The sequence below is a fragment of the Rissa tridactyla genome, chromosome 8 (genome assembly GCF_028500815.1).
Source record: "Rissa tridactyla isolate bRisTri1 chromosome 8, bRisTri1.patW.cur.20221130, whole genome shotgun sequence".
Classification (NCBI taxonomy): Eukaryota; Metazoa; Chordata; class Aves; order Charadriiformes; family Laridae; genus Rissa; species Rissa tridactyla.
Genome location: NC_071473.1, coordinates 5,504,720 through 5,520,293, shown reverse-complemented (window position 1 = coordinate 5,520,293; position 15,574 = coordinate 5,504,720). Strand labels below are relative to the sequence as shown.

At 43.4% G+C, this 15,574-nt stretch overlaps 1 protein-coding gene across 7 annotated transcripts in view; it reads left to right on the top strand.

Moving 5' to 3' along the window:
* TOM1L2 (target of myb1 like 2 membrane trafficking protein) overlaps positions 1-15,574 on the top strand; it is a 58,171-nt gene that overhangs the window by 25,181 nt on the left and 17,416 nt on the right. For 4 of the 7 annotated variants that reach the window (XM_054211385.1, XM_054211384.1, XM_054211389.1 and 1 more), the window contains exons 5-12: positions 2,098-2,232; positions 3,205-3,363; positions 4,130-4,246; positions 6,919-7,052; positions 9,506-9,554; positions 10,221-10,344; positions 11,447-11,564; positions 13,493-13,568. In XM_054211385.1, coding sequence (XP_054067360.1) covers positions 2,098-2,232; positions 3,205-3,363; positions 4,130-4,246; positions 6,919-7,052; positions 9,506-9,554; positions 10,221-10,344; positions 11,447-11,564; positions 13,493-13,568 — 912 coding nt within the window. Of the gene's footprint in view, positions 1-2,097; positions 2,233-3,204; positions 3,364-4,129; positions 4,247-6,918; positions 7,053-9,505; positions 9,555-10,220; positions 10,345-11,446; positions 11,565-13,492; positions 13,569-13,808; positions 15,366-15,574 lie in introns of those variants that run through there. The other 3 variants (XM_054211388.1, XM_054211387.1, XM_054211391.1) reach the window with 3 other exon arrangements.

The window sequence follows — 15,574 nt, the reverse complement described above, 5'->3', positions numbered from 1 at the left end:
GGATTTATACAGCAGCATCCTTAAGTATCTACCTTTGACAGTCTGGCCCAAAGTCTTAGGAGATTTGAATTCAACCTCACCTCTGTCATACACTTGGTCGGACAATGGGCAGGTCTCCTAAGCTCTGTGTGTAGCTCCTTATCCGTAAAGTAAACCTAATATTACTTTTGCCTGGTTGAACTGTAAGCTGTCTAGGACAGGGATTGTCTTACAAGGTGTGTAGACAGCACTTAGAACAATAGCGCCCAGTCCTGCTTGTGGCCTCTGAGACACACACTGATGAAGATAATGCTGCCAGCTCAGGCAGAAGAATAGAAATGAAAGTGTCCTTTGTGCAGAGAGGAGTGTTGCAGAAGAAACAATATATTAAAAAGGTAGAGTGCAAATGAAGTGAATTCACTGTCATTAGTGCCTACAACAAAATTTATAGGAAGCCAGTGAAAAAGAGGATGCTTTAGTACATCCGCCTGGGCAAACAAGCCTCATTAAAAGTTGGGGGCAGCAACGCAACATACTTCCGCCTCTAAGTTTGCTTTTGAGTGATTATTAAAAGAGAGCATCCCTTGCCTAACATTTTTCACTTGCAAATAGAGTTGAATTGGGGAACACCATTATGTAGAAGCATCATTCAGATGACTTTTTATGTAAATTGAACATGCAGAGAAAGTGCAAGGGTAGAATTACTTGTACAGTCAATATCTCCATCAGAATTAGGGGTGGTTTGGAAGGTCAGTTCCAAGGAAACAGAATGGCTCTTTGCAGTCAGAGCTGTTTTCTCTGGCTCAGATGGGGCTGTTTGGACTTGCACTGCATCAGAACAGTTGATGCAGTTAATTTACTCTCTAACAAAGCTGAGAAGCAAACCCAGAATTGTTAGCTTGCAGCTGATAATGGATTGTCTCCTGGGCATGTAGGGTAGGAAACGCTCGTTCTTAGAATTGAACAGAATAGGAATGTAAGTTAAATATTAATATTATTTCTTCTCTTGTTTTACTATCCTTGATTTCTCTCCTCTCAAATATAGGAAGTGGGTTAAAACAGCTTTTAAAGTAAAAATAGTCAAAGAACTAGTGTAAAAGTGATGACTAAATTAATTAAGTTCAGAGCCCACACACACGTCTCACAGTAGTTCTGGATCCAGCACACTGATACTCTGCCTCACATATGTGGGGGTTTGGGGAATGCTTCGTTTTTAATTGAGTCATAATATTTCAATTTTTCCTTCCCCTAAATTTTTAATACTTGGCTAATTTCCAGCAAAAGTGAAAGGGGGTAGAGGCTTTCAAGATATTATGCTCCTAGCAGCTTCATGAGTATGGGAGGCTGGCTAGCGAAGAGAAACACTTAGTACTCCCACGGAAGGAAAAGCTCAAATATGAACTGAAGTCTTTTTAGACATGAGAGAATTCATGCGGGAGAGATGTTATGAGTGTTCTGGCTGTGGGAAATTCTCCCTTTAAACTTGTCCTTTTTGACACACTGGGGTGTCTAAGTGTTGGATATGCTCTGTAAGAGCCCAGGCTTCATTAGTTCTGCTGCTCACGGGACTGCATCTTTCACAGTATAAGAACCTCAGAAACTGCCTTTTTTATATAAGTTTGGTCCAAATAAAATACTGAAGAAAACTTGACAGCTATGGGTTTTTTTTTATTTGGCAAGAAATGAGGGTGTTTCAGAAAGTAAATTGAGATTACCTAAGATTATTGTATGACTTTATGAATTTTGCTTAGATCTGAATCTTGCATACCGACTTTTTTTGGTGGGTCATTGGCCATTGAATAGGCAAGGAAAGATCAGCACGCAGTCAGTGCTTAGTAGAGGAGATTGGAAGGGGTTTTCATTTGCATTTACAGATTCTGATGATGTCAGGCGTTAGACATAGCTGCTACGCACTGGGTTCCTGTCTATTTTATATTCGAATAAAACGTGTACTTGACTGTCTGAATAATATTTGCAGGACCTTTTAGACCAGGTCTAATGATTACAGCTTCCCTTTGAAGCTGAAATACATGAAAGCTTTTGTAGCCTGTATCTGAGGTCAGGGTGGAGCTGGAACATCATTTGGGAGGTTTATGGATAATCCCTCATGTTTTCCAGGCTTGGGCTGATGCCTTTCGAAGTAGCCCTGATTTAACTGGAGTAGTGCATATTTATGAAGAACTCAAGAGGAAAGGCATAGAGTTTCCCATGGCAGATCTCGATGCTCTGTCTCCAATACACACACCACAGAGGGTAAGCTGCAACACCGTGATTCCAGGGGTATTTTTCCAAGACGTCTAAATAGTTGGTAACTGCCCTTCTTTCCCCTCCCGTTCTCTGAATTTGGCACATTTTCTCACTTCTGTAAGGACTTTTTTAATAATGAAAGGGCATGTAGAAGAAGCATAATGGAGCAGCTGCATTTGACATGCCGATAAGCTAATGGAGTCTCCCCCCTTGAGTCAAACATCAATCTGAGAGAAGAGTTTGGAGGAGGTTCTACACTTGTCTTGTACCACAAAACCACCAGTCAAATGCAGCTAATTTGTTCAGAGAGAGTCCAGCAGGGTGTATGATGGAGATTTACTTCTTTTTCTCAAAAGTATGGTTGTTTCTGTTGGTGATAACCCTGAACCAAGGCCTGCCTGTCTTTTAAAGGTGTCTGAATCTCTCACTGATCCTGTGGTAACGTGTGATCTTTACACCTTTGAAAAGTTAGGTCTGTAAAGTTGACAGAACTGCTGCTAGAAAGTAACTTAATGATCACAGGTGTTCTGATTATTCACTCTGAAAGCTTAAGTTAATGAGTCTTTGAAGTGGTAAATGCAGGTGATCAAGGACTGAAAGACTACAATTCTTGTGTCAAGATTAATTAAATCCAGTATCTATATATCACATCATTTTTTTGTAAGCCTGCAACTTAATTCCTAGTTTTAAATAATTTATAATTATTTATCTCTGGCTCGTTTTTATTTTGCTTCTCATTTTTCTTGTAAAGATAAGTTGACTTAAACGCATGTGGGTTGAGTCAAAAGATACGGGCATGCATTTTTGTTACGGCTGTCTGTTTATGGGATGGCCTGCTAGTCTGTTCTTGTAACTACACTGACCTTTTCCACAAGGTGCAATTATGTTCTATATTTGAACGTATTTGGCCTGAGGTTGCTGACAAAGCAAGTGCTGTCACAGTTCAGCTTGTGAACTCTTGTCTTTTTGATGTGGCAGAGCGTTCCTGAAGTTGATCCTGCAGCAAATATGCACAATTCACAGTCTCAGCAAAGGATGAGCACCAGTTCTTATTCCTCATCTTCTCCAACGGCGTATTCTGCTCCTCAGGCTCCAGCTCTGAATGTGACTGGTCCCATCACTGCTAATTCTGAACAGGTATTGGGATGATGATTCTTTTGAGTGAGACTCTCAGCAGATCAAACTAGAAACCAGTTTGCAAAGGAACTTTCATTTTAACTCTTTTGACTTTGATTGCCTCCTAGATCTGGTTCTACTTAGTAGTCTTTCCTCCTATTATACAGTAAAATCTGGGCTTTAGATTTGTTTGTATGGCCTCCCAATGGCAGCAGTTACGAAACCTCACGATCTGAAAAACTCAGCGGTTGTGCAGTAGGATAGCAGTTACTCTCATTAGCCCCCCTCCTTGAAAGGCACAGAATATCTTGCAGATGCAGGAAGCCTTTCTAACAAGGAATTAAGCCTGTATCCCTAAGACCCTTCCAAATGCCCTAATATAGGATCTTATTTTCTCTCTGCAAAAATAATAAATTCAGAGCCAAAGATCCTGCTCAGAAGTTGTACATCCTTCCCCACACTTGAGTGAGGCACTCGAGGTCTACTGCAGCTGAGGTCTGTTTTTAGATGCTGGTTTCAATTGCTTCCCTTCCAGGCAAGCGTAGCACATCTGGGTTTGTGATGATAGTGAGTGGTTCTACAAAATTCTTTTCTTTTTCCGTTGTTTTTCTAAAATTCTCTCCTGGGTAAACTTTTTGTCTTTACTTTTTTTCCACCCTGCTAGAATGTCTGGAGCCTAAGATATCAAGTCAGACAGAAGCAGAGGTATCACAAAGTCAGTTCTTGAAAATGATCTGCTTAAACCAAAAGATTATGCAGTATTTTGCTGTATTTTACCCCAATTTAGATTGCCCGTCTGCGCAGTGAACTGGATATTGTTCGTGGGAATACAAAAGTGATGTCTGAAATGCTGACAGAAATGGTACCTGGACAAGAGGATTCCTCAGACCTTGAATTACTCCAGGTAACAGTTTCCTACAGTTTCCTAGCAAATATGATTCTGATCCTTTCTGCGCTTGAGTTTCTCTGGGGGATGGTTTTTGTTGTAGTTCACTTCACTGCCTTGGTTTGCTTGTTTTACAAAATCAATGTGGACTGCGCTTGACCCCAGTTACTCTCATCACTTGATGTTCTTCATTTGTTAAAGCTTCCAGTGACAAGGATTTCCTGACTTCCCTTGGAACTTGTTCCAGTGCTTTCTTCTCCGTGTAGCTAGAAATTTTTCCCAACGTTGAATATCAGGTCTCCTTTGCCACAAAGCAGCTTAAAATTGCAATAGGCTCTGTAAGCCCTGAGCATTTCTGCTTCTTTTACATCCTCCATCATCACTTGTACAGTGGCAAAGTGTTCCCGGTCACTGTGCAAAAAAAAAAGCACTTCCATCTGAACTAAATGTTGTCAAGGGTCTGTGGATTCTCTGCCACTTGAAATCTTTTTTCCAGAAGATGTGCTGTAGCTTCTCCTGAACGTTAAGGCAGGCACTCAGGCAAAGTTTTGTGCTGTCCGGAGGGTTAGACTGAGTAATCAGAAGGGGTTTCTTTGCTGGAAAGTCTCAATCCAGTACAGGATTTATTATCTCAAAAGGGAAAAGTTTCAGTTGAGCTCATGTCTCAGGCTTCATACCTGTTTCCCGCGGCCAGTGGTAGCAAGGTGCCCTTTTGCCTGAGGAAAGTAATACGGTACCACGTGCAACACAGGTGAGGAATGCTGCGATCTAGCATTCCAGCTGATGCCCTTAACATGGTATTTGCCTTTCCATAGCTTCAGAAATAGGCTTCTGAAATAGGCTTCTGTTTTGATCCTCCAGCAGGGAGGATGGGCTGCCACAGCAGTACATTTGGAGGAAGGCAGGGAATTGCTCTCTGTGATACATCAGAGTTTGAAATCCATCCAAAAACTGGTCTCTCCCATGCAGCGGTATTGTGTGTTTGTCTCAGAGCCATCATGGCAGCTGATGAGAGGCTTTGCAATAAAGAGCCTTTCAGTTACTGCCCATTTGGGTCGGACTGCTCAAAACAAAAGAAGCTTCCAGGAAAGCACAACAGACCAAAACAGCGTAAAACAGTTTGCTTACATTCAGAAACAACTACTAACATCTTGACAGCGTAACCTTACAGCATAGCTTTAAGGTGAAAGAACTTGATCATAAAATGGAGTGACAGCAACAATTCTTTATTCCAACTGGTTCCCTTCTTTGACTGGTGCTTCCTAAACCTGAATCACAGAGCTGGGGAGAACCCGTTTTTGATCACAAAGGATGGTTAGTCTTTTGAAAGCTGTGAGCTGGGTGCTGCATGCAAGGACTCCTTGCTTTGAGGTTTATATAGCCCTCCTCCTTAAATAATTCCTGACATTTTCTCCAACAACCAAATGTAAACAGCTTGCTGGAGAGCCAGCTCTGAGCAGAATAGATAGGTACTGTCAGCCCTCTCGGAAAGGCAGCAAACAAACCTCTGAAATGTCACAATCTGCTTCTAAAGTGATGGGATCAAAACTGACATTGGAGAACACATTCCTCAAGCTGTTAAGGCAGCTGGATTGCACTAGGTGAAATTTATCCAGAGCTTAGGATGTCAGACCATGCAAGGAAAACAAACACATCTTTGCTTTCATCCCGAAGGTTGTGTACCAACAAGTCATCCTTGTTTAGGGCTGAATTTTTGCTGTGAAGTGGAGCTGGGGTGGGGGGGTAGAAGATGACAGAGGGACATGCTTTAGTTGAAATGTCAGTGCTTATTGAAGTAAAACCGTGGGCCTAATCAGTGGCGCCATGCAATATGTCACGTTTCTTCTTGTAGTTCCTCCTCAACATGCCGGCTTTGACCTTTGGTCTTGAGGCCTTTCAGGAGTAAAGAATTCTGCTAAGTAATCGCTGATGGAAGAGACGTCCTGGAAGCATGAGAACTCCTGGTTTAGGCAAACTCAAACTTAGATTTCTTGGCATGAGACACTTCTAAAATAAATGCCCTTACTCTATATTCTTTAAAATTTTCTTCTGAAACTCCCCACTGCCTTTCTGCAGCCTCTTGTCTGTGGATCTGCTCAGTTGAAGGGAACGTTTCTGTGCGTAGTTCAGTACTGAAACGTGTGTGGAGTGCTCATCTTCTTATGCTCCTTCCCCTTGTTTTGTGTTCACCCTCCTGTTCTGAGTAGTTGGTAAGTTCTGTGTCCTCAGCACTTCTTTTCCTAGCACACACTTGGCTACTTGTGTTAGCCCTGATGAACTTTTTTCCCCGACTTGTTCCACCATGTGCATCTTTTAGATTTTAGGGATCATATTGCCAAAAAGACCAGACTGAATTTTCCTTGAAAGCTCTCTTCTGGAAAGCTGTTGTAGTAACATGTTTTATTCTTAAAACACATCACTAAAATATAGATATTTATTTTCTGAAGTGCTCGGAGTTACAGAAGAATCAGGATGTTGAATTGTAAATAGGCTCTCAAGGTTTTATGCCATCGTCTCCTGAAGGGCATCTTTGATTAGATGTGCTTTTGGGTGACATTTAATCATGCAAAGATAGACTTGTCTTAGTGTTTCTCAGCTGGGGGATATGTTTGGCTGTGAACAGAGCTCAACTAAATCTACTTACTGCTAGCTGCTTATCAGAATGTGTGTGCACAATGCATTCCTCCTAGGAACTGAACCGAACCTGTAGAGCTATGCAGCAGAGAATTGTGGAGCTTATCTCACGAGTGTCCAATGAAGAAGTCACAGAGGAATTGCTGCATGTGAATGATGATTTAAATAACGTCTTCCTCCGATACGAAAGGTGGGGCACCTTTTCCATCAACTATTTACATACATTCTGGGTTTTCACTTAAGTGTAAAATAGGTCAGTTGACAAGAGCTGGCCATCTGGGCCAACATCACAAAACACGGAGAGCCAAACCACAGAAAGCATTTAGCATTTACAAAGTCTTTTTATGGTCTTTTATGGTAACATTCTGGGTTCAGTTGTTTCCTTTAATACCATGATTTTATTTTTTTTTGTCCTAGCCATTGAATTTTTGTGGGGCATAGCCATAAAATGCAGGGCAACCTTGTGCAAAACTCTCTGAACTAGCAGAGACTCGAGCCTGCAAGTCCCTGTTGTGCGGTGCTGTACAGATGTAGGGACTTGGGACTGAAAATAGCACGGCCACAGTGGCTGGTTCTACTTGCTCGCTTGGGCTCTGCACAAATGCTTGTGCTGCGTCCTGGCTTAGGGAGGCTCCCGTGAGCTCTCTCTGTCTTCTGATCTCGGAGCTTTCTAGTTCCAGTACTGGTGCAAGGGGAGCTGCCTGAGGTGGGCGTCACCTTCATGCATGTAAGGGCTTTGTTTTTAAGTAACACTTAAAATCTTGAAAAAAGCCTGTTTTACGCAGAGTTGAGATGGTCTGTGGGAATCATCCCCAGGGGCTGGACTTGGGTCATAGGACTTTCGACATGTTAGACAAAGGCGCTGTCAGCCACATCTGCTGCAGTAGGTGACACGTGATACAGCAGTCTTGGGAAAGTTTAATCTTCCCCGTAATGACAGGCCTGGGGAGCGGGGCACTAAAGAGTACCCTTTGTTCCTTGCTCTTAGCACGGGGCTTTGTTTCTCAAGCCTTTAAAAATAAATTGGGCTCTAGATATGTGAATCTGGGCTGTCACAGCAAAAGCTGGAAAGAAGACTCAGTGGCCTCGATTTTGTCTTTGATTGAGTCATTCAGAGGAGATGGGGCAAACTTTGAAACAAATGCTGGCTTTTTGTGTGCAATGGTATGTGTGTCATGCCATGAGCATGATTCTGCAAGTGGCAGAGTGTAACTGCCGCTAAGGCTTAGTCTGGTCACCCTTAATATTTTTCCTAATTTCCCCCATCTGCGACTTTGCTGACGGGGGCTAATGTATTTGTAGTCATTATACACTGAAAGGTGAGCTGAGTGATGTGAGCAAGCGATTTGTAGTAGAATAGCTTGGTCTGACCATTTCAATAAATTCCAGTTCCTCCTCAACTATTCCAAAAGCTCCACATTCATCACGCTGATTTCTAGTATGGGTACCGAGCTCTGTCAGTGACTCAAGCCTTCGCTGTGAAGCTTTGGATGTAAACGAACGTGTGGTTCATAAGCCTTTTGGTGAGAAATAAGAGGTGGGAGGTGTCTTAGGTTTCCAGCTAAGGGAGCTGGATTTCCAGTAATAGTAGACACCCACGGTTTCCTAAAATTGAAATTTGGGCCTGAATTTGTTTTTGCTGCCCTTTAAGTCTGCGTTTCCCTTTGTTACATCAAGAAAACATTTCAGTTTGCCTGAGATTCCCTGATGTATTTTGTCCATCTGGGAGAAAACCCACAGGAATATATTAGTATTATAGGGTTTTTATTGAAAAGAGAGGTTATATATGAAACTTCTTTCAAATGAGGAAAAACTCTAACCTCAGAGAAATCACGGTGCTTTTCCTGGTATGGAAGGCGATCAGACTGGGCTCAGACAGGCCTTGGGAGGAGGTAGTTCCCCCTGCTTTTTTGAGTTCATGAAAGCTGGGTTTAGGTTTGTGGCCCCAGATGCACAGCTGGTTGGGAAAGGAGTAGAGAAGAGACCAGATCTTGACTAGCCAGACTTCTTCCCCTAAGAAGTAGGAGCATTTTTATCCAACATCATTACTTTTCATTCTTGAAAAGTACCAACCTATTTGAACGTAGGCTCTGACGATCTTTGCGCTGAGCCAGAATTCATTTATGAAGTGAATCTGCTAATCATTGTTTCTCTTGCCATGTGCTGCCTGGGTAGGGCTGTGCTCGCATGCATATGGCTTCTAATTTACATGTATTGCAGCAAGAGGGAGCTGTTAAGTGGGAGTAAGACTTGCTGCGGTACTCAGTTTATTTACCTGGGAGCATCAATCTTGCTGCAGTTCCTCTTGTCCCTTGACTAACAGAATAGTCTATCATGAAGCACTTAATGAAAAATAAAAACAAAAACCCAACACCAACCAAAGACAAATCCTACAGTGTTTTTCAGGCGTGTGTGTGCTGCAAGATCAGATTAGTTAATACCCACATTCCCCAAAAATGCAACTTCTGCAATTATCCTCCCTTTATCCTGGATTGGAGTTGAAGCTTTCAGGGTTCCTTCTTGAACAAACAAAAACTAAGTTCAGTGGCAAGCATGTCATGGCTTTGTTATAAACTCATGTTTTCATCGTTTATTGGTAGCTTTGATAGTCCATGTTGGGTTTTTTTATTTATTTCTAAACAGATTTGAACGATACAGATCGGGACGTTCAACACAGAATGCCAGCAATGGAGTAAGTACCTAACTCCATTTATTATATCAGCAGCTACACCGTACTACCCGTACTAATATCGCTAGTATCAGACCTTTTACCTGTCTGGCCCTGTAGTGGCTAATAGTGGATACCAGGAAAAGAGCCTAAGAATGCGGCAAACCACAAGTGACAATTTCTGGCTCAGGAAGACACTGCTACTAAAATATCTGTGTATTTACAATCCTTGATGGATTTTCTCTCCTCTATTAACTTTTTTGATTGCTTTTGAGTCTGTGTGGACTTTAGGCGTTGTAACTTTAGTCACAACAAAGAAGTGTGACTCCTTTGTGTGACATCTGTTTACACCTGATGTGGAAGATGGTAGCAAATTCAGTTTGACTTCAATCCGATGTTGGTCCGGTGCTAAAAGAGGTGGAGAACACAGACACATTAGATCAATCTCAAGAGATGTAGATGACCTCCAGGAGAGCTTCCTGTTGTGCTGAGCACTCAAACTGAGTTTTTTTGGTGGCTGACCCATTTTATACTGCACTCATCACCGTAGTATCCAAGAGACCTGTCCATTTTGCAGTATGCAAGAGACATCTTTTTAGGAAGCGCCCATTATTTTTTGGTGTTTAATATTGCACTGCAAGAAGAAATCTCTGGCATGTGTAACTTGCTGCATTTCTTGTGTCCCAACAGGTACTGAATGAGGTGACAGAAGATAATTTAATAGATTTGGGTCCTGGCTCTCCAGCTGTAGTGAGCCCAATGGTCGGAAACTCAGCACCTCCGTCTTCGCTTTCGTCACAGCTTGCAGGGCTTGGTGAGTATCTGACCTAAATAATGCTGATGAACACGAGGCTGCAATGCATGGACTTTTTCAAGCCTAACCAGTCTGTGCATCTTGCACAGCATGCAGGGGCTGCTATGCAATCCAAGTGTGGGATTGTGGGAGCAAGTCTGAGCAGTTGCTGAGGTCCCTGTGACCAGCCCAAACACCCACTACAAGCCCTTATCGCAGTGAGCTGTTGGGATTTACGAGGAGACATTTTTCACTTGTCGGTCAGGGAGCTTCTGCTCCCTTTGGCCCTGCACTACCTGATTAATGTTGCCATGTGGCTTTCAGAAGGTTTGTGTATATGGCTTACAGGATTAGGAAGGCTTTCCCACTCCCTTGCGCTGTAACGATTTGTAATTGGGAACCAGCCTGGCACAAAGGAGGGGATTTATTAACCAAAGGGGAGACTGAAGGAAAGGCTGCAGTTCTTCTTCATGGTAAAACTTGTACTACTACTTTTATATCTGCTTAGGTATAGCTCTCCATGAAATCAGTCTGGTGAATGTTCTTGATTCTCCTTATACAAATAATATTTGAAATCTTTGGATGAAAGGTTTTATGAAACTGTTAGGTGTTGTACATTAAATCAAGCCAGATTGCTTGATAGGATCACTTGATTTGACTGAAGGTTCTCCACCTCTTTCAGCACTGTGCCAATATTATATGACTTGATTTGAAGCTGTTGGTTTCACAGTCAACAGCTGAGAGACAACATTGTGGCAAAGACCAGTATCCATGCCCAAAATTTTGGACCATGTTAGTGAATAGTAAATATTTCAGGATGAGTTTGGCAGCAGGTGCACAGCAATTCCCAAATGCTGGCTTCTCGATGAGGAGTACTTATGGTGTGGTGCTGCCAGGAGGAATAAGACAAATCTCTACATTTGTCTTTTAAAAAATGCATGATTTGCAGCTTCCAGCCTCTTCTGGACAGAACTGTGTTCAGTGCTGCAACTGTTAACTAGATGATATCTATAGCTGTCCTGTATTGTTCATGACTTCCTCTGTAGCCTACATAGTCATGGCAGCGGTGCTTGCATATGGTTCGCTGTTTCATTGGTTTGCTTTTTTTTTCTTCTGGTTGCAGACTTGGGTACAAACAGCGTCAGTGGCACACTCAGCTCTCTACAACACTGTAATCCTCGTGATGACTTCGACATGTTTGCACAGACAAGAGGCAGTTCCTTGGCTGAGCAGCGAAAGAAGTATGTTGGAGTTTGTCTTTAGTGCTGTTTGAGTCACGACATTGCTGTTTTCTAAGGGCATAAATCTGAAACTTCTTGACTTCATTCCAGACTAAAAAAGTAGTTTTGGTGTATGTTTTTGTGCTTTTAATCCAATCCCTATCCTGTTGGTCATTATTAGTATGAGCAAGTGGAGAAGTTCCTGCTGCTGGGCAGAACAGACTGGCTGAGTAACGTTATTTGACTGTCTTAGTTAATGAGCTCACTGGAAACTTGGAAATGAACTTGCCTTTACTTCTGCAGATGCTTCCTCTCATAAAGGCTTGTCATCCCATCCACCCGGCCAGTGCTTGAGATACAGGAGCATAAGGGTCCTTCACCTGAAGGTCATGGGTATACTTTGGTGATGGAATTACTGTCATCAAGGGCTTGGAAACAGAATTACCATCCAGTTAAACTCTCCCTTTGGCCCAGCAGTCAGATTCTCGCAGTCTGTCAAGGCAGTGTAGCTTGCCCAGCTGCCGTGCTATCCCTAATTTGTTTATATGCATAGGGCTTGCATCTCTAGAGCTGCCGATCTGGCACTTTCAAGGGCATTTAACAGGCCCAATTATTTTAATGTAAAATAAATCTATGAACTTATTAAGAAATCCTTTGATCCCTGTCAAGTGAGATTCAGTAAGAGACACGCTCAGGTATTTTTCTTTCATATATTATTTCTTGCCTCCTTCTGGCTTCAGATTCTAGATATAGTGGCTACCAGCAGTCAGAACATCATTAATATCTTGCCTCAAACTAAGAAGTGTTGTTAAATAGTTTAACTCAGACCGTAGCAGATTATCAAAAACTTAGCAGCTCTGGAAAACCTGAGCCAGCAAATTTATTAGGATCTTTTATTTTCAGTCATCAATATAGCTGTTGGTACTGCCTCAGCTGTAGTATTGGTGTTGAGAAGACGTGCTCTACTGTAGAGGCGTACATTACCACTGGAGATTACAGGCTGAGAGCCCTAATGTATGGTCAGAAAGGAGATGCATTGCAGAGAGATCTAATGGAGGTCCCTCTGTCTCTTCTGCTAAATGAAGCATGAAACTAGTCTTCCCACACTGCACCTCAGTCTCCTCTGCGAGCTAATGGAACAAGGCGCACCTATCAGTCCATGATTTCACAAGGGAGGATTGCTCTGTCTCCCTCGGATTGTACGCCGTATAAATGGAGCAGCAGGGAGACAGCAAAGATGCGTGGTGCATAGGCGAGAGCCTCTGGGTGCTGTGCTCCGAGCTTGGGAGAAGCCAGCACGCTGGAGGAGAACGTGCTCCTCCTGCTCAGACATGCGGCTCCTCCCAGGGGCTGATTTGTGGGCAGGTGTTGGCGTCTGCTTCAGCTCATGGTTCACCACTGTGCTCTGAGAAATGATGCTATTGCCTCTGTCACCTGACTGCTACGTGTCCCTTTGGAATAGCAATTTAAGCTTTTAAAAAATCCAACCTCTGTAAATAGAGTGTTTCTTTGTAGGCTTTACTGCAGTTGCTTAGTTATGTTTCATCTGTCTTCAAGTCTCCCCCTGCCTTCCTCAATGCACGCATCAAGGTCAGGCTTCCAAATGTCATCTTCAAAGCTTTGCAAAATGTAATCTGTAATCAGGCCTCTTTTCACAGTCCCCTGCTAGCTCTTGGACGTGCTTATGGTGCCTCGTAACCTATTTGCCTGCCTTTCATAATGGCAGCCTTACTCTTTTTGCTTCAACATGCTTACTGAAACTGATGGATGGTCTTTATACAGATGGTCTTTATTCGTCTTCTTGGAATACACTTAGTACACTTGAAGTCTTGTAAATAAAAAGAATGTGCTTTCTGATTTCCAGGGGAGTAAATCAGAGTAGCAAGTGTGTTCTGCATGGACGACTGCTGGGCTTCCTTCTAGTTCTGTGGTTTGTTCCTTTCTTTCAGCGTGACGTATGAGGATCCACAGGCTGTCAAAGGACTAGCGTCTGCCCTGGATGTTCGAAAACAGAACACAGGAGGGGTAGGTCATTGCTCTGCGTTTTGTTACCTGAAGCTGTGCGTGGAATCCAAGCTTGTAGGCAGCTGCTTTGAACGAGACTTCTCATTCTGTATTCCAGCAACATGCTAGTACTGGCTATTTTGAAATTGATATCTAGGAGCAAGTACTTGCTCAGTAATGATCTCTAAAGAGCTGCTATTTAGCACACCAGCCTAAAAGACTTCAAAATTGTAGTGGGTAAATTCTCCTGTGTTCTTGCAGCTAGCCTGGGGGGTCCATCTCTTTGACTGGAATCACAGCTGAAAAGAATACGTGGGGAACGTCTTGTGAACACTGGTGTGCATTTGTTTGGTTTGGTTTTGCTTATGAAAGTTGATGCAGTCTTAATCTAGTAGACTTTGCTCTAAGTGCGTGGATACGCGAGCAAGTTACAGGGAGAGAAATTATGTAGACTTTTAATGCTTCGCATGCCTTGCCATAACTGCTCTTGCGTGCAGTCTGTTCTGTCTGTCCCGGGGCAGGCTCCTGCTATCTTGTGTGGGCAGAAGAGGCCCATGCACTGTCACCTCACAGCAGCTGATGCTAGGAACGTGTTTGAGAGGGCGAGCTTGGCCAGCTTTGTCTGCATACCTTGCTGAAAGCATAAGTGAAAAGAGCTTTCATATCGTCCCTCGACCCCTTTCTACCACCCTGCTTTTTAAAACTGTCCTGCTCTTTTGTACTCATCTGTGCGCAAGTTTTTAGATGACGGAGCAAGTTCGGAGCCTTTTCCTGGTCTAATTTTGATCTGTGCTGACCACTAGGGAGCATGGCAGAGCCAGTGTAGCACGGGAGAGCCAGTGCAGCGTACACACCCCCGCCTCCATGGAGAATTGCCTCCCCATGCCTTGGCTGATCCCGCCCTGGTTCTTTCATAAGCTGAAATGGGAGCGCTCAGGGCAGCTGGCATGCCTGGCAGCTTGTGCTCTGAGCCAGGGAGAATTTGTGTTCAGAGCCAGCTGGGGTCAGATCACAGCTGCCTGCCTGCCTGGGCCACAGTTCAGTGGTATCAGAGTTTCAGCGACGATTTCTTATGGAGCATCCCCCCACCCCACAAATCTATCTGCTTGTTCCTGTCCCTGTCCTCCTGCAAAAAGGGAAATTTATAAGTCAGGTCATCCCTGTGACCAGTTTCAAGCTCAGCCCCAGAAAAACTCATCCCAGCACTATTGAGAGAAAAGGGGGAAGCATGGGGAGGCACGGACAGAAATATATTAAGGAGGGGGGGTATGAGACAGGAATTCCTGAAGCCATTGTGACGGCCCAAGCCCCCAGTATCACAGCACTGTGTTATTGGCAGGACCTGGGAAAGGATTTGCAATTCTGCTCTTTGTTCCTGGCTAACCAAAGCAAGAGGCTTGCATTTAGCTACTGGTCAAGGGGGCTGCATTCCCCTGGTGGCCACAGGGTCGTGTCCTTATTTATTAACACTTTTGTTCTCAGCCAGTTCTGCTTGAGGCACCAATGCGATGTGTCAATCACACCAGCGTAGCTGCTGCTCTGCCCGAAGTGTTGTCAGTTCAAAGGGCTGTGTCTAAGCTAATCTGACGGTCAAAGTTTTTTGGGGCAAACGCTTTATGGGTTGTGGAACTTTGGGCTCTGAGATGTTGTAGAGACTTTCAGCCTCTTTTCAAAGGTCCTGATGACCGTATCATGTAATCAGAAGAGCGTGTTTTGAAATGCAGTCTTACGGTAATTGGTAAACACTACTTTTTGTCAAGCGTTGTGAGGCTTGTGGGTGTCTCTTCTTAAAGGAAATAAAAATTAAACTCTCCTAAAGTCACCAGCCCCAGCATGTGTAGCAAAAAACGGGCAGCGCTCAGTAAACGAAAGACATGCATTAGTTTGGGTAGAGAGCTAATTTAAGAACAGCTCTAGGGAGGAGCCAGAAGCTTTGCAACACATTCTTCACACACATCTTGTTCCAGCACAGTTGTCCAGTGGTAAAATTCAGCACATCCGACGTTTCTAATGTAGTCGTTCTCAGA